The sequence below is a fragment of the Bos mutus genome, chromosome 13, assembly GCF_027580195.1.
Source record: "Bos mutus isolate GX-2022 chromosome 13, NWIPB_WYAK_1.1, whole genome shotgun sequence".
Classification (NCBI taxonomy): Eukaryota; Metazoa; Chordata; class Mammalia; order Artiodactyla; family Bovidae; genus Bos; species Bos mutus.
This window is the reverse complement of record NC_091629.1, coordinates 15,579,916-15,602,862: the sequence shown is the minus strand read 5'-3', so window position 1 is coordinate 15,602,862 and position 22,947 is coordinate 15,579,916. Positions and strand designations below refer to the sequence as shown.

The following is a 22,947-nucleotide window of genomic DNA, read 5'->3' as shown; positions in this document are numbered from 1 at the left end:
TTAAATTTTATTTTTCTCAAAATGCAATATCTCTGTGTTAAGTACCTCAAAGACTTAGCTCTCATAGGTGTGAAAACTGTAAAAACGTGCCTGATAGGATTATTATCCCCATTGTACAGATGAAGAGACTGAGGCTCAGGGTAGTTGTGTGACTCGCCCAGGGTCGCACAGCCGACAGGTGAGGGAGGCAGGCCTGAAGCCCGTGTCGCCTGACGGAAACGCGTATGTGTTAGCTCACTGCTTTGTGCTACACAGAGGACTCCGGGGACCTTGGTTCTTCCGTTCCAACCCCACCACTAAAGAGCGGTGCTGTGAGATGGAGTTGCCATCACCTGAGACGAGACGCCTATGGATTAAATGAGTGGGCATTTTGCTGTAATCGCTGTGGGGTGTGGATGAACAGTTCAGTTTGGGGCATATTGAGACTGAGATGATCAGCGCATCTCTTAATATCTGTAGCTTAATATCCGACGCTCTCTTAATATCTGTAGCCTGAACAAATTTGTGGATCAGTGCCTTTATCACAGCCTCCCTTAAAAATGTGTGTCTCTTACTAGATTATACAGTCTTTGAGGGTCCAGGACCATAATTTTTCATTTAGATGCCTTGCACAGATTTGGTGTTTAAATAACAATCGCAAAATTTACTTCAACTTTAAAAGAAAAAGAATATCCTTGTTTCAATCTGCATCTGTGTTTGGCTTAACACTTAAAACACCCCTTTACCCCCCACACAAAGACACCTCTGGAATTGCCAGTGACAACAGAAATTTAGTGTTTTTCTTTTTTTAACCAAAAAAGTTTCCATGATGTGATCAGTTTTCAGAGGAATGAAGTTCCTAAATAAATGCTTATCTTAAAGTTCTGGTCCAATTGTTGGAGAGAGGAGAAAAAAAAAAATGCCCCCCTGCCAACACATTGGTTTGTTGAATCACAGCTCAGTGAAACCTTTCAGGCATATAATTTATCTTTTCTTTGGCCTATGTAGTAAATGCTTCATTTGTTCATGAATTCTGGCCTTGTTTTAATTATGCTATGCTCTGAATGTAGTTTTATGAGGCACAAAAATAAGATTGTCGTTCTGAAAACACAGAAGATTTGTGTGTTTCCCCTAGAATGAAATGGTGGTATCTTTTTCCCAGTTCACAGCTCTGTGGGTTTGTGGTTGGAATTCCAATCCAGCAAGGGACACAGCAGTGAAACTGGGGGGAAGGGTTTGTGTGGGCTGGCGGGGAGGGACAGCTGAGCCCAGGGCATAATTTACCCTCAGAATTCTGAATCGATACATTGATGGCCGCGGATGCATAATGTGCTCTTTCCACCAAGAAAGCCATTGATTGAGAAGTTTTATTCCTGTTACTTTCTGAAGGCCATCCTCTTTCATTCCACTTCCAAGACAATTGATTTTTCCCCCTAAATACAGGCTGTACAGCCAGAGAGCAGGTCAGAACTCTTAATAATAAGGCTGTTCTGTTGTTGTTAAAAATCTTTGCAAACATATGTATCTGAATATCCACAAGTTAACGGACTAGCAGAGACATCAGCAGCTCTTTCATAACTTTTCCATTTTTATCAGCACATAGGCCAGTGCAGGTTTGATCCCTGGGTCGGGAAGATCCCCTGGAGGAGGGCATGGCAACCCACTCCAGCATTCTTGCCTGGAGAATCCATGGACAGAGGAGCCTGGCGGGCTACAGTCCATGGGGTCGCAAAGGACAGGACTGAGCATGCATGCAGGCAGACAGGCAGAGCGGGCACTCCATATTTCAAATTCCAGTGATACAACCAACCAAAAATGGAAATTTTCTGTGTAACAAACACAGATGCAAATTTCGTGGCTGAGTCTAAGGAAACAAATGCACTTAATTCCACATGGACAATGAGTGGCGATTTTTAGATCTTCTGAGAGGTTACTGTAACTTCCAAATATCACCCACGGGCCTGGCTATATTAAATACCTGCCATGTTGCCAACACAGACCCCCACCTCCTGGATCAAACTTGATTTTGGAACTCATTCCACTCCAGCTGAGGTGCTGTCCCAAAGAGCGTGCAATTAAAAAAAACAGAGTTGATAAAGCACAATTCTTAAACCTTCCTGCCCATTTTTTAGGATAGGAATGGATTGACTGCCTTAAGTTTTTATGGTTAAATATGTTCAAGGGTCGGTTATCAGAGACGGAACTGGTTTACTTGACTACTTTGGGGGTTTGGATGTGTCAAGAGACTTCTATTCAGAGATGGGATACTCAGTCCTTCATTCTCTTCCCATAAATAACGCAGTCTTTTCTCAATTCGGGCAATGGGCTGGCTTTGGAAGCCCATGGAAATGAAACGTGACCATGCAAAACTCAGAATGGCCTGGGGAGCCCATGGCCAATAACAGGAAGCCACAAGGCTCAAGTAAAACAGTCAGTAGTTTTTCAAATATTCATGAATATTGATGTCCTTGACCCAAGACAAGGACTCTGGGCTCCGGGTGCAAATATTTGATGGACGCTTCCCTGGGCCACCTAGACTGATTCTCCTTGAGTCTGGACAACTTCCCCAATACTTGGCCTCCCCCACCAGAGCCCTGGGTGCTTGCATTGTAACTGTGGATTTTTTGCATCTCTTCTCTCGCTAGACCACAGACTCCCTGAGGCCAGCGACCTTATGCTGTCCACCACCGTGGTCGTGCCTCACCTGTGTCTGGTAGCGTCACACTCAGTAAAGATCTGATGTGTGCATGCACGCTAAGTTGCTTCTGCCATATGCGACTCTGTTGACCCCATGGACGGTAGCCCGCCAGCCTCCTCTGTCCGTGGGATTCTCCAGGCAGGAACACTGGAGTGGGGTGCCATTCCCTTCTCCAGGGGACCTTTCCAACCCAGAGGTTGAACCTGAGTCTCCTGAACTGCAGGCAGATTCTTTTACCATCTGAGCCACCAGGAAAGGCCAAAGATTTGATGCCAGCATACATTTGAAGACTCACTTTGAATTAAACAGAAAGTTTATTCAGTAGGCTCCTGAACTGTTGCATTTAGGGAAGGGGCATTTAAAGGGCAATTTTTCTAACTTTCGAAAGAAAATTGAAAAAGCAGTCCTTGGAATAAAAACTTACAGAAAGGAGAAGAACGCTGATAGCATGAGCCTTAACGTACGGACCTTATGATCTTTCCCAACTCGGTCTACAGTTTTCAGCTACTGTCTAGTATTTACAGTGTCATTCCTGACACCACCTGTTGGTGTCAGATTAATGCGATACTTATTTTCCTGAATAAAAATAACATCCGGACAGTGCCTGGCACATTGTAAATGCTAAATAAACGACAGTTAGAGTTGCTATTAGCAGCTTGGCAGGGAAGCTAGCTGTCATTAAGACAATTATATTGACAACCATGTAATAATAATCAGCCCACCTAATTTTCTCCTGGCTCTAATCTCAACTAGAGATTCTTGACTCCCAAATTTTGAAAAATACTGTTGCTTAAAAATCCATTAACTACAGGAATAAGTGCCTTAAAATACAATGTATCTACTTTTATTTCCTTCTTCACTCAAAGAGTTCTTTTCTGGGTCCCCAATACAAACAAACTCTCAAAGTTAAAAGTAAATGCTCTTTTTTAAGATCAAAAGAACTCGCCTTTTTCTGCACAGGAAAGAAAGCAACTGATTTGGATGCCTCTTAAAAGAAAAAAAAAATCTTGTTTTTACAAAGGGATTACCCCAGCTTGTTGGAAAATAATTTGTACACAAAAGAGTTGGCCCAGAGTTGTAAAAGCCCTTTACACACACTTTAGTGCAAAAGATAGTTAAAGATTAGCCCAGGCTATTAAAAGTACGAAATGCAATGCATTTCAAAAAAAAGCCCATAGACACACTGCATACGAAGCCAGCTACTCAGACAGGCAGACATTTCAGTCTTTTGGAAACCGTCTTTATTCTGCTCATGCCTTTCCTCCAGACTCCACTGATCATAAATGCAACCTGTCCAGCTCTGCCTTTGATAAATGGAAGGACGGATTCATCCGTATGTTAGTCACCTCCTCTTTTCTGTTACATAAAACAGATGCCACAGCTGTTATTGTTCTGGCAACAGATGTTTCTGCCGCAGAAACAAGGGCAGGCACCGGGCTCCAATGTGCTGGTTGTTCTAGAGGGACCTACGGCTCGTCACCTCGTCAGGACCCCTCAGTGATGGCAGAGCAAGACACGCGCGATCGTCCTGCCCCACAAGGACCCCTCAGTGATGGCAGAGCAAGACGCGCGATCGTCCTGCCCCACAAGTGCCCCTCAGTGATGGCAGAGCAAGACACGCGATCGTCCTGCCCCACAAGGACCCCTCAGTGATGGCAGAGCAAGACGCGCGATCGTCCTGCCCCACAAGTGCCCCCGACACCCCACCCCGAGCCTGCAGCAAGAGCAAAACAGATTGTCTCACCCTCTCTGCAGGGCCATCCTCGGACTGCGTGGATAACCCAGGAGCTTCGGCGGCCGGGTGAGGATGCTCTGTGCTCTCAGCCTCCAGCGGGAGGTCCACGGGGGCTTTGTCCCGTCCCTTGTCCAGCTTGAAGAGTTTGTCAAAGAAGCTGGAGTCCTTGGGCTTGGCGGGGGCTGCTGCCCCGGGCTCAGACGGAGGGTGCTCCGGCCCAGGGGTGGCAGGGAGGCCCTCCGCCTGGGCCGGGGTCTGCCCGGGGGTTTTATCCGGGCCATGCCCGGGTGCAGCTGCCACCGGAAGGGCCATGGGCTCACTCGGGTCTTTGTTTCCTGGAGCTTTATCGGAGCTGACATCAAGCCTCACGGATCCACTGGATGAATCTGTGGCTTGGTCTCCGGTACGCCCTGGTACAGGCCGAGAGAGTGTCAAGAAAAAACGAGATTTAGCAGCTGGTGCCTGGGGTTTGGCGTCCTTCCCAAGACTCTCGCCGTTGGCCTCCGCAGCCACGCTGGTCTCCATTGTCTTGGGGGAAGAAGCGGCCACATTATCCTCCTGGATGCTGATTCCCAGATCGACTGTAAAGGCAAACATGAGCAGCGGTCATTCACCCCAGAGAGGACATCCGAGGGTCGCGGACGGACTCCCCGCATTTCACACGCAGAGGCGGGGGAGATGGGCTGGGGACCCTACTGGGCCCTGACCCCTCTGCGGGGCAGAGGTCAGCTGTCCAGGCGTCTTCCGACCGAGGCGAGGGGGAGGAAGCCAAGCAGGAAAGCACCTGCCGGGGCCGTTTGAGGGACACACCAACTGTCAGCTTTAACCCCAGGGATCCTGCAAGAAGCAGGGCATCGCGATTTCACCTGGGAGGCAGGCCAGCTGCCACAGGCTTAGGGGAACAATCTCCTGACCTCGGCCCCCTGTCTGGGTCGGGAGAATTCTTTGTCGGGTCCACCTTGTGCCCCACAGGGTGTTGGGTAGCACCCCACGAGACACTGAGCACCCCAGAATGCCCCAACACCCCAGAGCATCCTGACTGGGGACCCAAGAAATATCTCTGGGTGTTGCCGAAACATGCATTTGAGAAGCGCAAAGCTGGACTGTCTATTTGACTCTGAGTTACTGAGCTTTTCTCTGCCTCAGTTTTCTGGTAAAATGAGGAAAACAGTGGAACCTACCCCTGTAATTTTGTTACGGAGATTCCATGGGTTAATATTCTCAAAGCACATCAAGCGGTGCCTGGAATATAGCAAGTGCTCAATGAACAGCATAAACATAAGTCATCATCGTTGCTGCTGAGGGAGAGAAGTGACAGCCAGGGAAGCTGGGGCAGCCTCTCCCGGCCGCCCAGCGAGCACAGCTTATTCCAGAGGTCACTCGCTCTCCGTCTCTCCTGCACTAGCGTCAGCTGCCGAGAATACAGGCAGATTTTAAAAAGGACTACTCAGATGCTGCCATTCTGACATCTGGAAGGGCAGGCGTCTACACAAGCTGGTGGGTTAGACCCCCAGCCACAAGACTGCACATGGGTTCTGCCTCCTTCAGGGAGGGGCTCTGCTCCCAGAATCCACCTGTTTCTGCTTTGAACTCTGCACAGACCTCACTGAACCGCCTCACTTTCTGGGTCACTGTTATAAAGCAGTGTGATATTCAGGAGAAAGATACACTGCAAAACTGGGTATCACAGGTGAAGACCAAGCTCCTCGGGCTGCCCTGGAGGTCCAGGGGTGGAGAGCCCACCTGCCGGCGCGGGGGACGCAGGTTCAACCCCTGACCTGGGAAGATCCCACAGGCCACAAGGCAACCCTCAGGCTGCAGCTACTGAAGCCCGTGCACCCTAGAGCCCGTGCTCAGCAACAAGAAAGGCCCTGGCAGCGAGGCTGAGCCCCGCACGGAGGCAGCAGCCCCTGCCCGCCACAACCAGGGGAGGCACGAGTGTGCATGCAAAGATGCAGGGCAGCCAAAATCAATCAAGCGTATTTTAAAAGATCAGGATTCTCTACCCACAAGCCGAGTGACCTTGGGCAAGTCACTGCAAATCTCTGAGTTTCTTTATATGTAAAATGGGAGAAACAGAAGCTCCCATGTAGTGCAGTTGTGATGTTTCAAGGACAAAATTCATACAAAGTATCAGGAACCCTGCCTTTCGATAGCAGCTGCTTAATAATTGACAGGTAGCTGTGATTGTGTAGTTTGGAGTGAACTCGTCTTAGTATCTGTGGGAAAAGTGAACTCGTCTTAGTATCTGTGGGAAAAGTGAACTCGTCTTAGTATCTGTGGGAAAAGAGAAAGAAGAGAAGCTACAGACTTCCCTGGTGGCCCAGTGGCTACGACTGCACGTTCCCACTGCAGGGAGGCCGGGTTCGATCCCTGGTCAGGGAACCAGATGCCACCTGCCACAGTGAAAAGATTCTCACACGTCGTAACTACATAATGCCCCAACAAGGTCAAAGACCCCACACATTGCAACTAAGACCTGGAGCAGCCAAATAAGTAAGTTATTTTTTAAAAAGAAGAGCACTGAGGTTTCTTTAGGTCATACATTGCTCATAACTAGTGAGAGATACATACATTTAGCAATTATTTTTGCCAAACTCTAGTATCTCCCAGCATCTAAAGTCAGGAACAAACAGTAAAGGAGAGAGAGAGACAGAAACAGAGAGCGAGCGTGCACACTGGACTCCTGGGCAGATGGTGGCCTCCTCTTCAAGCTTTGAGAGCAGAGAAGAAACGGCCAGAGGACCAGTGCCAAGCACTAGCTGCTGCTGCTGCTGCTAAGTCGCTTCAGTCCTGTCCGACTCTGCGACCCCATAGACGGCAGCCCACCAGGCTCCCCCGTCCCTGGGATTCTCCAGGCAAGAACACTGGAGTGGGTTGCCATCTCCTTCTCCAATGCATGAAAGTGAAAAGTGAAAGTGAAGTCGCTCAGTCGTGTCCAACTCCCAGCGACCCCATGGACTGCAGCCCACCAGGCCCCTCCGTCCATGGGATGCTCCAGGCACGAGCACTGGAGTGGGGTGCCACTGCCTTCTCCGCCAAGCACTAGGGGCCGCCATAAACTCGGGGTGCAGGGACACCACTTTGCGTGCACTGGATTTGTCTTCCAGCTCATGTTTATCATTTTTCTGTGGTCCTGGACTTCATAACTGTGGTAAACATTATACTCAGAAGGGAAGAGGGAGGGAGGGAGAGGGAACAAGGAAGTGACGGAGGGACGTGTCAGGATGCCAAGTACGCACGTCAAGTAGCCCAAGTGTCAGAGTGAATGTGAATGACTTGTGGGGACGCCCCACGCCAGGAAAAGAGGACACAGCTGACAAGAAAGGGGAGCCGAAGAGTCAGAACAACGGAGGGCTTTTCAAACGCCGAGAACGTGGACGGACCTCTGAGTCTTTTGCCTGTCTTCCTTACTCTCTGGCCGGGAACCCAAGGAGCTAGTGCTAAGTAAGAGCATTTTGGTCGGAGAAAAAGTGTTTGGAAAAAACCTTTGCCAGGACAGACTTTTAAAAAGTGCCAGTGCATTGCTTTGATAAAGGATCCATCCTTACACCAAGAACCTAGAGTGAACTTCAAGGCACCAAGGGCTACAGCAGACGCCAGCCACAAGTGCTGGTATCAGAGGGTGGGCTGAGTGTTTCGGTGACTTGTGGGACCGAGGGCTTCTTAGACAGGGCAGCCCGTAACTACGAAGCTCCGCCCACCCCCCAAACTGGGGTGAGCATGTGTCCAGTCCCATCACTTGCAGCTTCTACTTCTCTTGCTAAGATGCTCACCTCTCAGGTGGCCACATGACCTAAGCTGGACTAACAAAAGTAAATCTTATGATTTTTGCTGAGCCTACTAGAACAGAGTTGTGATCTTTGTGCTGCAGTAGTCAAGCCAGTAAGGGGGTACATCTGGAGTTGGTGGCCTCGGCTATCACATTCGAGAGCGCTTGCCTGAGAATCAACACAGATAAAAGCCCTACGAGATCCGTGGTTGCATTTGGACACCTGGATCCAGCTGTCCCTGAAGCTGGTTTACCATTCCACAGCCGGTAGAGCTTCGTTTTTTTGTTTTGTTTTTCCACTTATGCCAGTTTTAAATTAAGTACATACTCTGTGACTTGGAGAGAATTTCAGCGACTTAGTCAGTACCTATTTCACTTGTTAATTAATAGCAGTCAACCTTCTCCTTGAGAAGTTGTCTCCAGGCTCTTCAAATATATCTAGGAGGCATTTAATACAGGATGAAGGAGAGGAAAGAAAATGAAATGCAATAAAAAGTGAGTCATAAGGAGCTGGATAGATACAAACAGAAAAACAAAACAAACCCACCAACACTTTGCTTTCTCAGTAAAAAGGAAGGAAAAAAATTCACGTGGGGAAAAATATTACAGTCACTTGAGACCTTGGATAAGCATTAAAAAGCAAATAAATTATATTCTGAAACAGTAACTTACACATGCACAATCCTTGTGAACGACTAGGAAGAAAACCCACTGGAGTTTCAGGGTTTATAGTCTTGCAAACATGGGGATGACCTCCACGCCTTCCTCACATTATTATGGAAAGAATAAAAAGTTCCTTCTGGGTGACCGGAACGAAGCTTTTCATTCCTATGAAAACCTTGGGAAAAGTCCATCTGGAATCTGGTTTCAATAAAAAGTTTTCTCACAAAGCAGACAGATGACATAGCAAAGAGCTATTACTTCCCCTGCAATAAATGCGTAAGAGTTTAAGGAAAACAAGAAGAAATCAAGTAAGACTGCAAATGGTGGCTCCCAACTATTTAGGAGAGCCGAAAATGTTGATCTCCTTAGTGCAGAAAAGACATTTTGTATTGTGTGCGTGTGTATGTGTGTGTGTCTTACTTAAGAAAGTCATTTTATCTAGACACGTGATGCAGAACTTACTTCTGGTGGCACCTTAGTGTCACTGAAAAGTACTTAGATTGTGGATCAGAGGAACCTGATTAACTCTGAAAATGAAATATGTGACCCGGATAAGTTCCTTTATATCATGTTTCCTCAATTTTCTTTAATTAAAAAAAAAATGGACAGGAAAATAATTGTCCTCTTCAAAAGGTAATTGTGAGGACTAAGCAAAATGCTTCCTACAAGGTACTTAACACAGGTGGGTACTGGATAAACATTAGTTGTTTTGTGACATTTATATGTTATTAATCTAATGACCATGTCATTTCCTAAATAGAAGCCTAAGGAAAGGAATTATTCCAATGATTTAACCTATACACTTGGGGGGTCTGGAAAGACTTTAAAATAGTAAGTATATGGGCTTCCCTGGTGGCTCAATGGTGAAGAATCCACCTACCAGTGGAGGAGACATGGGTTCGGTCCCCGATTCAGGAAGATCCCACATGCTGAGCGGCAACGAAGCCCGCCTGTCACAGCTACTGAGCCTGTGCTCTGGAGCCCGGGAGCCACGGCCACTGAAGCCTGAGCGCCCTCCAGCCCAGGCTCCGCAACAAGAGGAGCTGCGGCACTGGGGGCCCACACACCCCAGCTGGACGGCAGCCCCGTGGGCGGCAGCCAGGGAAAAGCCTGAGCAGCAGTGAAGACCCCGCACAGCCCAAACCAATAAATGCACTTTAAAGGGCAATGATACGAATTCACTGATCTTCAGAAACCTGAGAACCTGGGCCGTGGAAGGTTCAAGGATGCTTTTTCCAAGCACCAAGTATTCTTAGTCAAGACAAGCTGCTTTGTCAGCAATCTGTTACCTATTTAACACACACACGTACAAGCTCATATGGCACTATTCAGAATCTCTGAGTAAGGGCTACCTTTTATTTGCCTTTTTCGTGAGCCAAGGCTACAATCTTCACTTGATACAGCTGTAAACACAATAGCTGATATTCACTGAATGCTTCCTGCATGTCAGGCGGTAAAGGAAATGCTGAATGTGACAAGAAATGTTTTGTTTCTGTATTACAGCAATCCATGCCAGGTACCATGGTCCCTCCCATTTTACAGGCGTAGAAACTGCAGCTCTGAGAATAAAGTCACTTTTTAAAAAACATTTGGCTGCACCAGGTCTTGGTTGGGGCGTGTGGGTCTGGGTCCCCGAGCAGGGGTTGAACCCAGGGCCCTGCGTTGGAAGCTCGAGTTATTTGCCACTGGGCCACCAGGGCAGTCCCTAGAATTCTTTTCTCTTAAGAACTCAATATCCAAACATTTCTAGGGCTGAAGGTTAAAGAGGGAACTAGAAACTGTCGTCATAATTTTATTAATGAACGAAGCGTCCACTTACAACTCCCCACTCCTACACGGTCATATGCGTCACTACGGTGACCAGTCAGGACAAAAGCTAAGAGGAAATACAACGCACACGAATCGCAAAGGGAAATTGCAAATGATGGTGGAGTTCACAGAGCCGTGTAAAGATCACACACATGGTTATTGTTGGATGAGGACCCGAGGGAGTTGGAATAGCTCACCAAAGGAGAAGGAAAAGTAGATGATGGCACACTAAGTCTTCAAAGGCGAACTCTAGTCGAATATCAAAGGATTACCACGGACCCTGGGGCAGACGGATGAAGACCTCAGTTTTGCAAAAATGACCCCTCTGCGGTCAGGCTGCGGGAGTCAAATGACACTTCAAACAACCGAGGCTTTATGTGTTGTATAAATGCGTTTGTTGTTTTAAAGATCTTGAAATAAGGATTCACGGGTCAGCTGCTTGTGGCTTGAAGGAAGATGTTAGATTTGAAACCTTCACCGAATGATCAGATTTCATGCTTTCCATCTCCATATTAACAGGGCAGGATGTCCTCTCCAAGAGTGCAGCAAAAGTAAAAGAAAGGGATAGGTTTGGGGGGCAGGAGGGAAGAACTCTGAACTCTCAGCTGAATACGATGTGTCTGAACATTTGGTGACAAAAATGCTGGGTTCAGCGTTACGTGGGCAAAAGCTGACTTACCCCACACTCTCTCTCGAAAGCATCCTCTGAAGCCAGCCATCTCTGTTAGTCGCTGTAGGGGCCAGACTGCACCAGCGACTCTCAGAATTTTCCCTCCCCTCTATTCTTTTGTTTATTTTTGGCTGTTGGGTCTCCACTGCCGTGTGGGCTTTTCTGCAGTTGTGCTGAGCGGGGGCGACTCCCTACTTGCAGCACCGGAGCTTCTCTCATTGCGGAGCCTGCGCTCCAGAGCAATTGCGGGGCACGGGCTTAGTCGTCCCGAGGCATGTGGGATATTCCTGGATCGCAGATCAAACCCGTGTCTCCTGCACTGGCAGGCGGATTCTTCACCACTGTCCCACCAGGGGAGCCTCCCTCCCGCCTTTGCATGCATCTCCTGTCAGTCATACGCTTATAAAAGTCTGGAACACGCAAAGATTACCTATTGCAGAACCAGTCTTTGCTCCAACATGAGCAGATACTGTCACTCAAAGACAGATGTTTCATTGTCTCTCAATTTACTAGTAGCACGCGCGTAACACGTCTTACCTCCCGTATGGTCAGCCTCCCAGTGCTTCCCTTTCCCCGCCGCTGTCCCTCACCTTCACCGCAGTAGAACGAGTCTTTCAGCCTGGTGTACCTTATCAGACGTCGTTCATGCTCAGACAAATATATACAAGCACCCCAGATACAAGTTCTAGGAGGCTGTATTTGTCCTTGTTGGTTTTTACAAAAATAGATTGATATTAGATATCATTTTTAATTGCTTTTATGTATCATTGTTATGGATTGAATGTTTGTGTCCCCCACAGTTCATATGCTGAAATCCTAACTTCCACTGTGATGGTATTAGGAGGTGGAGCTTTTGGGAGGGGATTAGGTTTCAAATCCTGAAAGATGATGCTGTGAAAGTGCTGCACTCAATATGCCAGCAAAGTTGGAAAACTCAGCAGTGGCCACAGGACTGGAAAAGGTCAGTTTTCATTCCAATCCCAAAGAAAGGCAATGCCAAAGAATGCTCAAACTACCGCACAATTGCAGTCATCTCACATGCTAGTACAGTAAGGCTCAAAATTCTCCAAGCCAGACTTCAGCAATACGTGAACCGTGAACTTCCAGATGTTCAAGCTGGTTTTAGTAAAAGGCAGAGGAACCAGAGATCAAATTGCCAACATCTGCTGGATCATGGAAACAGCAAGAGAGTTCCAGAAAAACATCTATTTCTGCTTTATTGACTATGCCAAAGCCTCTGACTGTGTGGATCACAATAAACTGTGGACAATTCTGAAAGAGATGGGAATACCAGACCACCTGACCTGCCTCTTGAGAAATCTGTATGCAGGTCAGGAAGCAACAGTTAGAACTGGACATGGAACAACAGACTGGTTCCAAATAGGAAAAGGAGTACGTCAAGGCTGTATATTGTCACCCTGCTTATTTAACTTATATGCAGAGTACATCATGAGAAACGCTGGGCTGGAAGAAGCACAAGCTGGAATCAAGATTGCCAGGAGAAATATCAATAACCTCAGATATGCAGATGACACCACCGTTATGGCAGAAAGTGAAGAGGAACTAAAAAGCCTCTTGATGAAAGTGAAAGTGGAGAGTGAAAAAGTTGGCTTAAAGCTCAACATTCAGAAAACTAAGATCATGGCATCTGGTCCCATCACTTCATGGGAAATAGATGGGGAAACAGTGGAAACAGTGTCAGACTTTATTTTTCTGGGCTCCAAAATCACTGCAGATGGTGACTGCAGCCATGAAATTAAAAGACACTTACTCGTTGGAAGGAAAGTTATGACCAACCTAGATAACATATTGAAAAGCAGAGACACTACTTTGCCAACAAAGGTCCATCTAGTCAAGGCTATGGTTTTTCCAGTGGCCATGTATGGATGTGAGAGTTGGACTGTGAAGAAGGCTGAGCACTGAAGAATTGCTGCTTTTGAACTGTGGTGTTGGAGAAGATTCTTGAGAGTCCCTTGGACTGCAAAGAGATCCAACCAGTCCATTCTGAAGGACATCAGCCCTGGGATTTCTTTGGAAGGAATGATGCTAAAGCTGAAACTCCAGTACTTTGGCCACCTCATGCGAAGAGTTGACTCATTGGAAAAGACTCTGATGCTGGGAGGGATTGTGGGCAGGAGGAGAAGGGGACAACAGAGGATGAGATGGCTGGATGGCATCACTGACTCAATGGACATGAGTCTGAGTAAACTCTGGGAGTTGGTGATGGACAGGGAGGCCTGGCGTGCTGTGATTCATGGCATTGCAAAGAGTCGGACATGACTGAGTGACTGAACTGAACTGAACTAGGTTATGAGGATGGAGCCCTCATCAATGGGATTAGTGTCCTTATAAAGGAGGTCCCGCCTCCACCACGTGAGGATACAGTGAAGAGATGACTGACTGTGAACCAGGACCTGGTCCCTCCCCAGGCAAGGAGTCCACTGGCACCTTGAGCTTGGACTTCTCAGCCTCTAGAATCATGAGAAATAAACGGGTATTGTTTAAGCCTCCAGGTCTCTGGTATTTTTGTTCAGTTCAGCTCAGTTCAGTCACTCAGTCATGTCCAACTCTTTGTGACCCCATGAATCACAGCACGCCAGGCCTCCCTGTCCATCACCAACTCCCGGAGTTCACTCAGACTCATGTCCATCGAGTCAGTGATGCCATCCAGCCATCTCATCCTCTGTTGTCCCCTTCTCCTCCTGCCCACAATCCCTCCCAGCATCAGAGTCTTTTCCAATGAGTCAACTCTTCGCACGAGGTGGCCAAAGTACTGGAGTGTCAGCTTTAGCATCATTCCTTCTAAAGAAATCCCAGGGATGATCTCCGTCAGAATGGACTGGTTGGATAGCTGCCCAAATGGACTGAGATAACCTCAGTTCTCCCCTTCCTCAATCAATACATCCCGAATCTATCTTATCTTTTAAAAATAGCTGTAAAACATTCCTTAATATGAATATACCAAAAGAGATTTATGTCACTGGCTGATCAATGAACATTATGATAGTTTCCAAATAATTTTTTTTCCACGTTCATTACAAACAGTGCTGGGGAAAACTTCTATGATCGAAGGTCCTAAGCCAGTGCTTTATTTCTATAGAATAGAGGTACAGATGTAGAATCGCTGCACCCAAATTAATGTGCATTTAATTTTTAAAAATAGACACTGCCAGATTAATTCCCAAAAAGAGGCTCCAGAGATTCACATTTCCGACAGCAATATGGTAAGTGTCTCTCACCCCCAAGGGTGGCAGGGAAGATACGTAGCAGGAACGCGGATCACGCACACAGTATTAAACACCTTTAAATGCGAAAAGAAAGAGACTTACCAGCGAAAATCACACAGCGTTCCCTTGATGCTCTCAGCTGTCAGGACAGGAAGGCTAAACTCTGGAGATGGCAGGTGGGAGCAGGTTGAATTCAGCCTACGCTGAACACTGCTGAACAGCGGCAAGTACTCGTGTGGACACTGAGAACAGCCAGCCAGAAAGCAATAGGAGACAAGGGGCTCAGAGGAAAAGGGCGGGGAAAAGAGCCAGGTCGGGAAGACGCTACAGGGGCTTCTCCGGTGGCCCAGCGGTAAAGAATCCACCTTGCAATGCAGAGGCCATGGGTTCGATCCCTGGTTGGGGAGCTAAGATCCCACACATGTAGAGCCACTGAGCCCACGTGCCACAACCACTGAGCCCATCTGCTGCAACCACTGAACCCGAGCGCCCCAACTAGAGGGTCCGGAGGCTGCACGGAAGGATCCCACACGATGCAACCCAGATCCCTTGTGGCACAGGTAAGATCCAGCACAGCCAAGTACATGGATAAATTCTTTAAAAAAGACGACGTATTCTCCAGAGTGGGAGATGCAAATGATCAATGAGCACGATAGAAGATGTTCATTATGCTCAGTCATCAGGGAAAGGCAATCAAAACCACACCGTGTGACCACCTCACACCCACCAAGATAACCATAATCAAAGACACTCCAACCCAGGTGAACCTTGAAAACGTTACGCTCGGTGAAAGGATCCAAATACAAAATGCCACCTATGGTATGACTCTCTGTGTATAAACTGTCCAGGGCAGGCGAATCCAAAGGCAGGAAGCACGTTCACGGTGGCCTGGGTGGGGGAGGGGAGTAGAGATTAACTGCTCAAGGGATTTGTTTGATGAAATTTCTTTGATGAAATGTGGAATCAGACAGAGGAGACGGCTGTAGTACCTTGTGAATATAGTAAAGAGGACTACATCGCATAATACACTTGAAAAGGGCGAATTATACGGTATGTGAGTTATAGCTCAGTTTTCAAAATGAAGACCCTGTGCTAACAAACCAGCGCAGCTCTGGGGCGGGGCGTGAACGCTGAGGATGAACAGAGGATTCACAGTCAGGGCAGGTGACTTTCAAGCCAACGAGAAGAAATGGATGGGCTACGTCTATCAAACGGAAATTCTCCAGGAGAATTTCTAACGAGAAAAAGCGCTAAGAGGTGGAGAAGCATGAGATTTCACAGAGGACGTGCCTGCCGCAAGGAGGGGCACGGAGCCTGCCGCAAGGAGGGGCACGGAGCTGGGCCCTCTGGCGGCCCGTTTTCAGAACAGTCTGTAACAGCTTGAAGCAGCGGGCTGGAGCCGCAGGGTCTGTGTGGGTGGCGTGTCCAGCGGGGCCGCAGGGCGCAGAGCTGAGGGTCAGGAGACTGTCTACTGAGGGAGGTGTATCCAGGGAGCGCGGAAGGGCAGAGAGGGCGGCGCCCAGGAAAGGCGCCAGCGCCCGGGGAAACGCGCGCTGCTCTCTGCGGTCCAGCTGCGTCCTTGGGAGCCCGCGCTGGCGGACAGTCCAGGGCCCGGCCCGCGCCTCCTCTTCGCCCAGAGCGGCCCCCGACCTCCCAGAAGCCCCGCAACTAGCGTGGGCTCGTGCCCTCCTGCTGGCCCGTGAGGTTTAAGCGGACGCCTGCTTGGGGCATGGGCTTCCGGCGAGGACCCTCCTTTCGTTCCCAATAAAGGGAGAAAAAACAGCGGCGCACGGTGGCCTTTCCTGCTCTTGGGTCCCATCGCCCGAGGACGGGACGCGTGGGTAGGGCCAGCTTGGAGCCGCGGTGCGTATTTACAACACGCGCCTGGTATCTGACAATGCTGGCGAACCGCCGCACCGCACTTGGAAGGGCTGACCCCCACACTCCTTTTCATAACTAAAAGTGCCTTCACTTAGGGCTGCATTACTTGCAGAGGGTCCATCAGGATCTAGGACTTGCTCTTCAGCTGCTTCTCTTGCCCCTCTACTGCTGCTGGTCTGATGTGTCCCGGCTCATTAATCTATCCGTCCTCAGCAAGCTTTCTGTGCATCTCCGAGCCTGTGCTAAACTCTGGGGTTACTGCAACAACAAACGAAATGTTTTGTTCTCAGGAACTTTTATCCAAGTAGGGGAAACATTTTAAAAGCCAGCCAACTGGGGGAAGACCGTGAGTGCCAAGCACACAGACCTATTTGCCCCTTCCCAGCCAGCGACGCTGGTCCCAGGTTGTCCCTCTATCAGGCGGCTGAGTTTCGGGTTGGGTCTCCCAGCACACTTTGCCCAGGCATCCTGACTGGCTTCTCTTCTCACTCGTTATGGCACAGCATTGGCAGGCGGATCGTTTATGCAAGTCAGGATTTTCAGTCCAAAAATTATTCCACTTACTTCTCTTAAAAAAAAATTAAAATTAGGCAGTTTTTCTTTTTAGGAAAAAATTGACTACAAACAAAAATGAAAGACAAATTTTTTTAGAAACTTCTTATCCAGGTGAAACAGAAACAGGTCTTCTGTTTCTGAAAAATGATGTTTTCTGACAGATAAATCATGCTTTAGTCTCTGCCATTCATTAGCAGTGAGAACAGCTTTCTTAAAAGGGTGAACAATTGTGATAAATTTGATAGAAATCAAAGAAGGAGGAAAACGAGGTACTTACATTTCCCTAAAAACTGGTGAGGTTTTAGGTATATACACAGGTGGAAAGTTTGGTCAGGCCATACAGCAGGGGAGAGGCCATTGGTAAAGGACACTCGTGACTGTGGACCCTGGTGTGGTTTTCCCCTGTCGTGTTTATTTCTTCACTTATCCTATGCCAGTCGCTCTATACAGCTCGTGTTATTATTATTTCCACTTTCCAGAAGAGTCTCTGAGAGGACACATTTCTTGCCAAGGTTACATAGCTACTGAGTGACAGAGCCGGGATTCCCAGGAGGCACAAGCGATAAAGGATGTGCCTGTAAATGCAGGGGACGTAAGAGACGTAGGTTCGATCCCTGGGTTGGGAAGATCCCTCGGAGGAGGGCAGAGCAACCCACTCCAGTATCCTTGCCTGGAGAGTCCCATGCACAGAGGAGCCTGGCAGGCTACGGTCCACGGGGTCACACAGAGTCAGACAGGACGGAAGCGGCTTAGCGCGCACGCGTGACAGAGCCAGCACGCGGTCTGCGAACCTCCAGGTCTTCAGGGCACTCGTATTAGTTTCTTGTTGCCATTCTAACAAACTACCCCCACTTCTGTGCCTTAAAACAACACAAGTATCATATCACAACCACCAGCGCCATGACCGTTGACAACTGCCATGGCAACAGCTGAAAGACTGTCTACAAGGACTGAAAAGGGGTGCCCGCCCAGCCCCGGGCGTAGCATACCCCTGTGCGCAGGTGAGTCATGAATACCCCTCCCTCTCTTCACTCAGCCCCCGCCCTTTTGCCTTGACCTTCCGTATATACATTGTGTCCCAGGCCAAGTCAGGGTGAGAAGTTGATTTTCGAACCAAGTCCCCGCTTTTCCATTCTCTGGCCGTTGAGTAAAGCTTGTGCTGTTTTAGGCTCAGCATAAGTTTCTTTTCTGATTGTGCGAATCTGAATTAAAAAAGAACCTTCCCCACCGAGGAAGAGGGCTTCAGTCTGGCTAGGACCTAAGTGGAGATGCTGCTGCTCAGTTGCTAAGTCGTGTCTGACTTTTTGTAACCCCAAGAACCGCAGGCTCCTCTGTCCTTCACTGTCTTCCAGAGTTTGCTCTAATTCATGTCCATTGAGTCGGTGATGACATCCAACCATTTCATCCTCTGTCGTCCCCTTCCCCTTCTCCTCCCGCCTTCAATCTTTCCCAGCATCGGGGTCTTTTCTTTGCATCAGGTGGCCAAAGTATTGGAGTTTCAGCTTCAGCATCAGTCCTTCCAATGAATATTCAGGACTGATTTCCTTTAGGATGGACGGGTTGGATCTCCTTGCTGTCCAAGGGACTCTCAAGAGTCTTCTCCAACACCACAGTTCAAAAGCAGCAATTTTTCAGCACTCAGCCTTCTTTATGGTTCAACTCTCACATCCATATGTGACTACTGGAAAAACCATAGCCTTGACTAGATGGACCTTTGTCCACAAAATGATGACTATACATCTCTTTGCCTACAACCAATTTGGTAATACCCCTCTTAAAAGGACCCTATGGTCCTTTTATTGGGTCTACCTGAATAATCCAGGCTCAGCTCCCCACCTCAAGATCCTTAATTTAATCCCATCACAAAACCTGCTTTTGACATGTGAAGTGACATTCCCAGGCCCTGGAGATTCGGACGTGGACATCTGGCCTCCTGTTCTGGCATGATAGTTTTGTAGTCGGGGGTGGTTCATTCCTATCTCTGCACAGGGGTATAGCATCGTGTGAATCTGCTCTAACTGATGCAGCCACCCTCCTGATGGACATGTAGCTCTTTGGGAAGTACTTCCCCGGCTACTCTGGATTTCAAATCAACATGTATTGGAAAAAGAAAGGGAAGAACTGAAGAAACGAATTTAAACAACCACCTTTTGACAGAGCAAACACATTAGCCTCTGACCCAAAGGTGCAAGAAACGGGGTTGTGCACAGCAGTAAGTCACACTGCCCGTGGCGTTGGCACCATTACCAGCTTCCCTGAAACAAGACTTTCAAACGGCATCTGAAATTGGCAACTGAAGTTAGAAATATAATATGGAAATAAACATGAGACATTTTGATTTTCTGAGATATTGTTTTTGAAGATGAAGTATAATGCTAAGCTTTGGAGAGAAAGCCCTCATCTACATGAGTTGTACTACTTGATGTTGGTTTGATATCAAGATCCCTAGTCTCTTACTCTCACTAAGAAAAAATACTATGCAAGATAAATTTATTTCTACAAGGAAATAGAATGTAATTTCATGGATTGATTGTAAAGAAGGTTGTGCCTGATTGATCTCTCCCACAGTGTGTCCGGAAGACAAAAAATAAAACACTGAAAAAGTATAAGGGATGCAGGGGGAAAAAGTTTCAAGGTTATATTTTAAATTTGCAAGAGCTATCTAGATGAGCTAATCAGTTAACTTCATACCCGAATGATGGCCTTTATTAACATTAAATCCAAAACAGAAAAATAAACTTTCCTCACACGTTGACCACATGTTAGACACGCTTCCAAGCACTGCAGGTGTATCAACTCACTTAAGCTTCCCAACAATCTTCAAAGCTTTGTCCTACTGTTACTGCGATTCCCATTTTACAGATGTGAGACCAGAGAGGCTCAGCAACTGGCCTAAGGTCGCACAGCAAAGCCACGACGTGAGTTTAGGACCCTGCTCCCTAGGCTGTGTGCTCAGGCGCTGCTTCTCAGTAGGTCTTCATGGGAGATGTTCCCGCCTGGCAGTGAACGTCTTCAATAGGAGAAAAAAGGAGAGGAAAAGTATAGATAAAAAGAAGGAAAACAGTCACCCAAGGGCCCATGTATCTATTTTTCTAGTCACTTTTCTCTGTTTTTGTTCAGTCACTCAGTCATGCCCAGCTCTTTGTGACCCCGTGGACTGTAGCCCACCAGGCTCTCTGTCCACGGGATTTTTCAGGGAAGAGCACTGGGCGGGATGCCATGCCCTCCTCCAGGGGATCTTCCCGACCCAGGGATCGAAGCTGTGTCTCTTGCATTGGCAAGCGGATTCTTTACCACTGAGCCAGCAGGGAAGCCTGACTTTCTCTCTGCATACACACACGCATACACCAAATGAACCAAACATGCACCAAAAGACATGGCCAAAGAATTCTGTCCAAAGGATTAAAAAAAAAAAATCACCCAGGATCCCACTTGTGTAGCCCTCTAAAAACTGCACTGAAAGTGATAAATAACCTGGAGAAAACAGCTCAAGGATGATAAGCTGCTTTCCCCATTCAAAGGGATCATCAGTCCAAAGAGAGTTGCAGAGGGCACAGTGTCAGTGGACGCAGGCGGAGGTTTTGGCCTCAGAGGATTAACTTAAACTTGCTACAGATTCTTCAGCGGTGCTGATGCAAGGCTGCGTCGCACGTAAGCTGGTACAACCAAGCACGGGTCACTCAAACGAGATTTTTTTTCTCCTCGGTATGTAGGTACCCACAGCAACACACTGTCCCAGATTGTCACCCTGTATTTCGTTACCTGTTTTCCTCTTTACAGGAAGACCTGCCAATTACATATATACACACACACATTACATGTAATATATACATACATTACGTATGTATATACTATATATATAATTGCTGGGAGCAGAGAGGAAAGTACGGAAAGGGGGAGAAACAAGGAGAGGGAGAAGAGAAGGGGGCCGTCTCGATTTCCACCGTTTTGCTCCCATGTTCTGCTTCCGACGCTCTCCTCACCCTTGTGCCCCATATTAAAAATAGGGGCATAACCTCAGCAACAACAGTGATGGAAAGACGACAAAGAACCACTTCTGAAGGACACATTAGGTTGTCAGGGCCTCTAGATCAGTCGAGAATGTCGACAGTTTGCAAATGATAAAAACGACACGAGCTCCTGTCCAAGTGGGTGCGTCTCAGCCGCCAGCTTTACGCCGCTCTCACCAAAGCTGCTGCCGCCAGTTCAGTCCATTCCACCCACATCAGAGCAGAAATCTGACTCACAGGTTGAAAGGCAGGAAGAGACTTGTGACTTTAATCTCATCCTGTGGTTGCCAATCCTGCCTGTGCCTCTGAACCCTCTAGAAAACGTTCAGCAGTTCAGACCCCCAGGGCTCAACTGGAGGGTATTCTGGAAAGATGGGACCTGGGCATCTACGCTTTTAATAAGCAACCAAGGTAAGATCCTGGGACATCATATAATAAGAAATATATGCTTGGTCTTCATCCCTGTTCCTGGCACAGAGCTCCTAAAACTTACCTTTAAGAGTCAAGAAGATGACCTTTGTTATTGATAACAAGCCAGCCCCTTTTAACCACATTTGAGTTTATGTTAATGAGGTGATTTTGGAAAAGCCCCTCTAAGGATGGGGTTCCCGGTTGCCAGAGAAACAAGACATGTGATCAGAGGGCTAGGATTTCAGCTTCACCACCCGGCCAATCTTCCAGGAGGGGAGAGCAGCTGAAAATTGAGGTCTACCATCAATAGCCAGCGATCTAATCAATCATGCCTACGTAGTGAAACCTTCACAAACGTCTGTGAAGACAGGGTTCAGATTGCTTCTGGGTTGATAAGCACGTGGAGGTTCTGGACGGGTGGCTTGTCCAGAGAAAGCGTGGACGCTCCCCACCCCAGGGTCCCTCCCATCACCTCTCCCATCACCTCCTCCATCGGCCGTCATCGCCGAGTTGTATCTGCTTAGAATGAACTGGTGACCTGCTAAGGGGCTTCCCTGGTACCTGAGCATAAAGAATCTGCCTGCCAATGCAGAAGACATGGGTGCAATCCCTGGGTCAGGAAGATCCGCTGGAGAAGAGACTGGCAACCCAGTCCAGTATTTTTGCCTGGGAAATGCCATGGACAGAGGAGCCTGGGGGGCTACAGTCCAGGGGGTCGCAGAAGGATTGGACATGACTGAGTGACTGAACAGCAACCATCTAGCAAGCACACAGCTCTCCTGTGCTCTGTGAGCTGTTCTGGCAAATGATTGAACCTGAGGGGGAAGTCGTGGGAACCTCTGCTCTGTAGCCGAGCAGGAGAGAAGTTGTGGGTAAGCCGGGGACTCCCCACTTGCCATTGGCAACTTTAGTGGGAGGTAGTCTTATGATACCGAGCCCATAAGGAGTGCGAGCCGATGCTAACTCTTGGTAAACGGTGTCAGAACTGAACTGAACTGTGGGATACCCAGCTGGTGTCACAGATCCCCTTGGTATGGAAAACCCACATAACTGCTGTCAGATGTGCTGTGAGCAGCAGAGCGTAGACGGGGGAAACAGAGAGCAGCGTCTTCTCTTACACTGGGAAATTCTAGAGCTTCTGGACCAGTGCTGTGATTCATCTCCTCACTGTGCAGGGAAGGGCACTGAAGCCCAGAAACTCTCGTGCAAGTGACAGGGACCGTAACCATCATACAGTCACACAGCCAACACGCACAGGGCACTTACTACGTGCCCTGAAACGTGTGCTTTTATTACATCTGATACTTATGCTTAGGTACTGTTGTTATCCCACTTCATTGACAAGGAGGCTGAGGTTCCGAGAGGTTAAGTAACTGGCTCAAGGTCACACAGCTGGCAGGTGGCAAAACCAGCAGTCTGATTCCAGAGTTCTTACCCTCAACCACTGGGACACCCTGCTCTCATATGATTTACTGATAATTTTCACATAGTAGAACTCAGTCAATTTTGACGCTTGGAATTTATAGCCTTGCTGTCG

General features: G+C 48.0%; 1 protein-coding gene across 12 annotated transcripts in view; it reads right to left on the bottom strand.

Moving 5' to 3' along the window:
* The window catches only part of BCAS1 (brain enriched myelin associated protein 1), a 100,012-nt gene that overhangs the window by 61,860 nt on the left and 15,205 nt on the right, over positions 1 to 22,947 (bottom strand). For all 12 annotated transcript variants that reach the window (XM_070381007.1, XM_070381002.1, XM_070381009.1 and 9 more), the window contains exon 4: positions 4,422 to 4,993. In XM_070381007.1, coding sequence (XP_070237108.1) covers positions 4,422 to 4,993 — 572 coding nt within the window. The remainder of the gene's footprint in view (positions 1 to 4,421; positions 4,994 to 22,947) is intronic.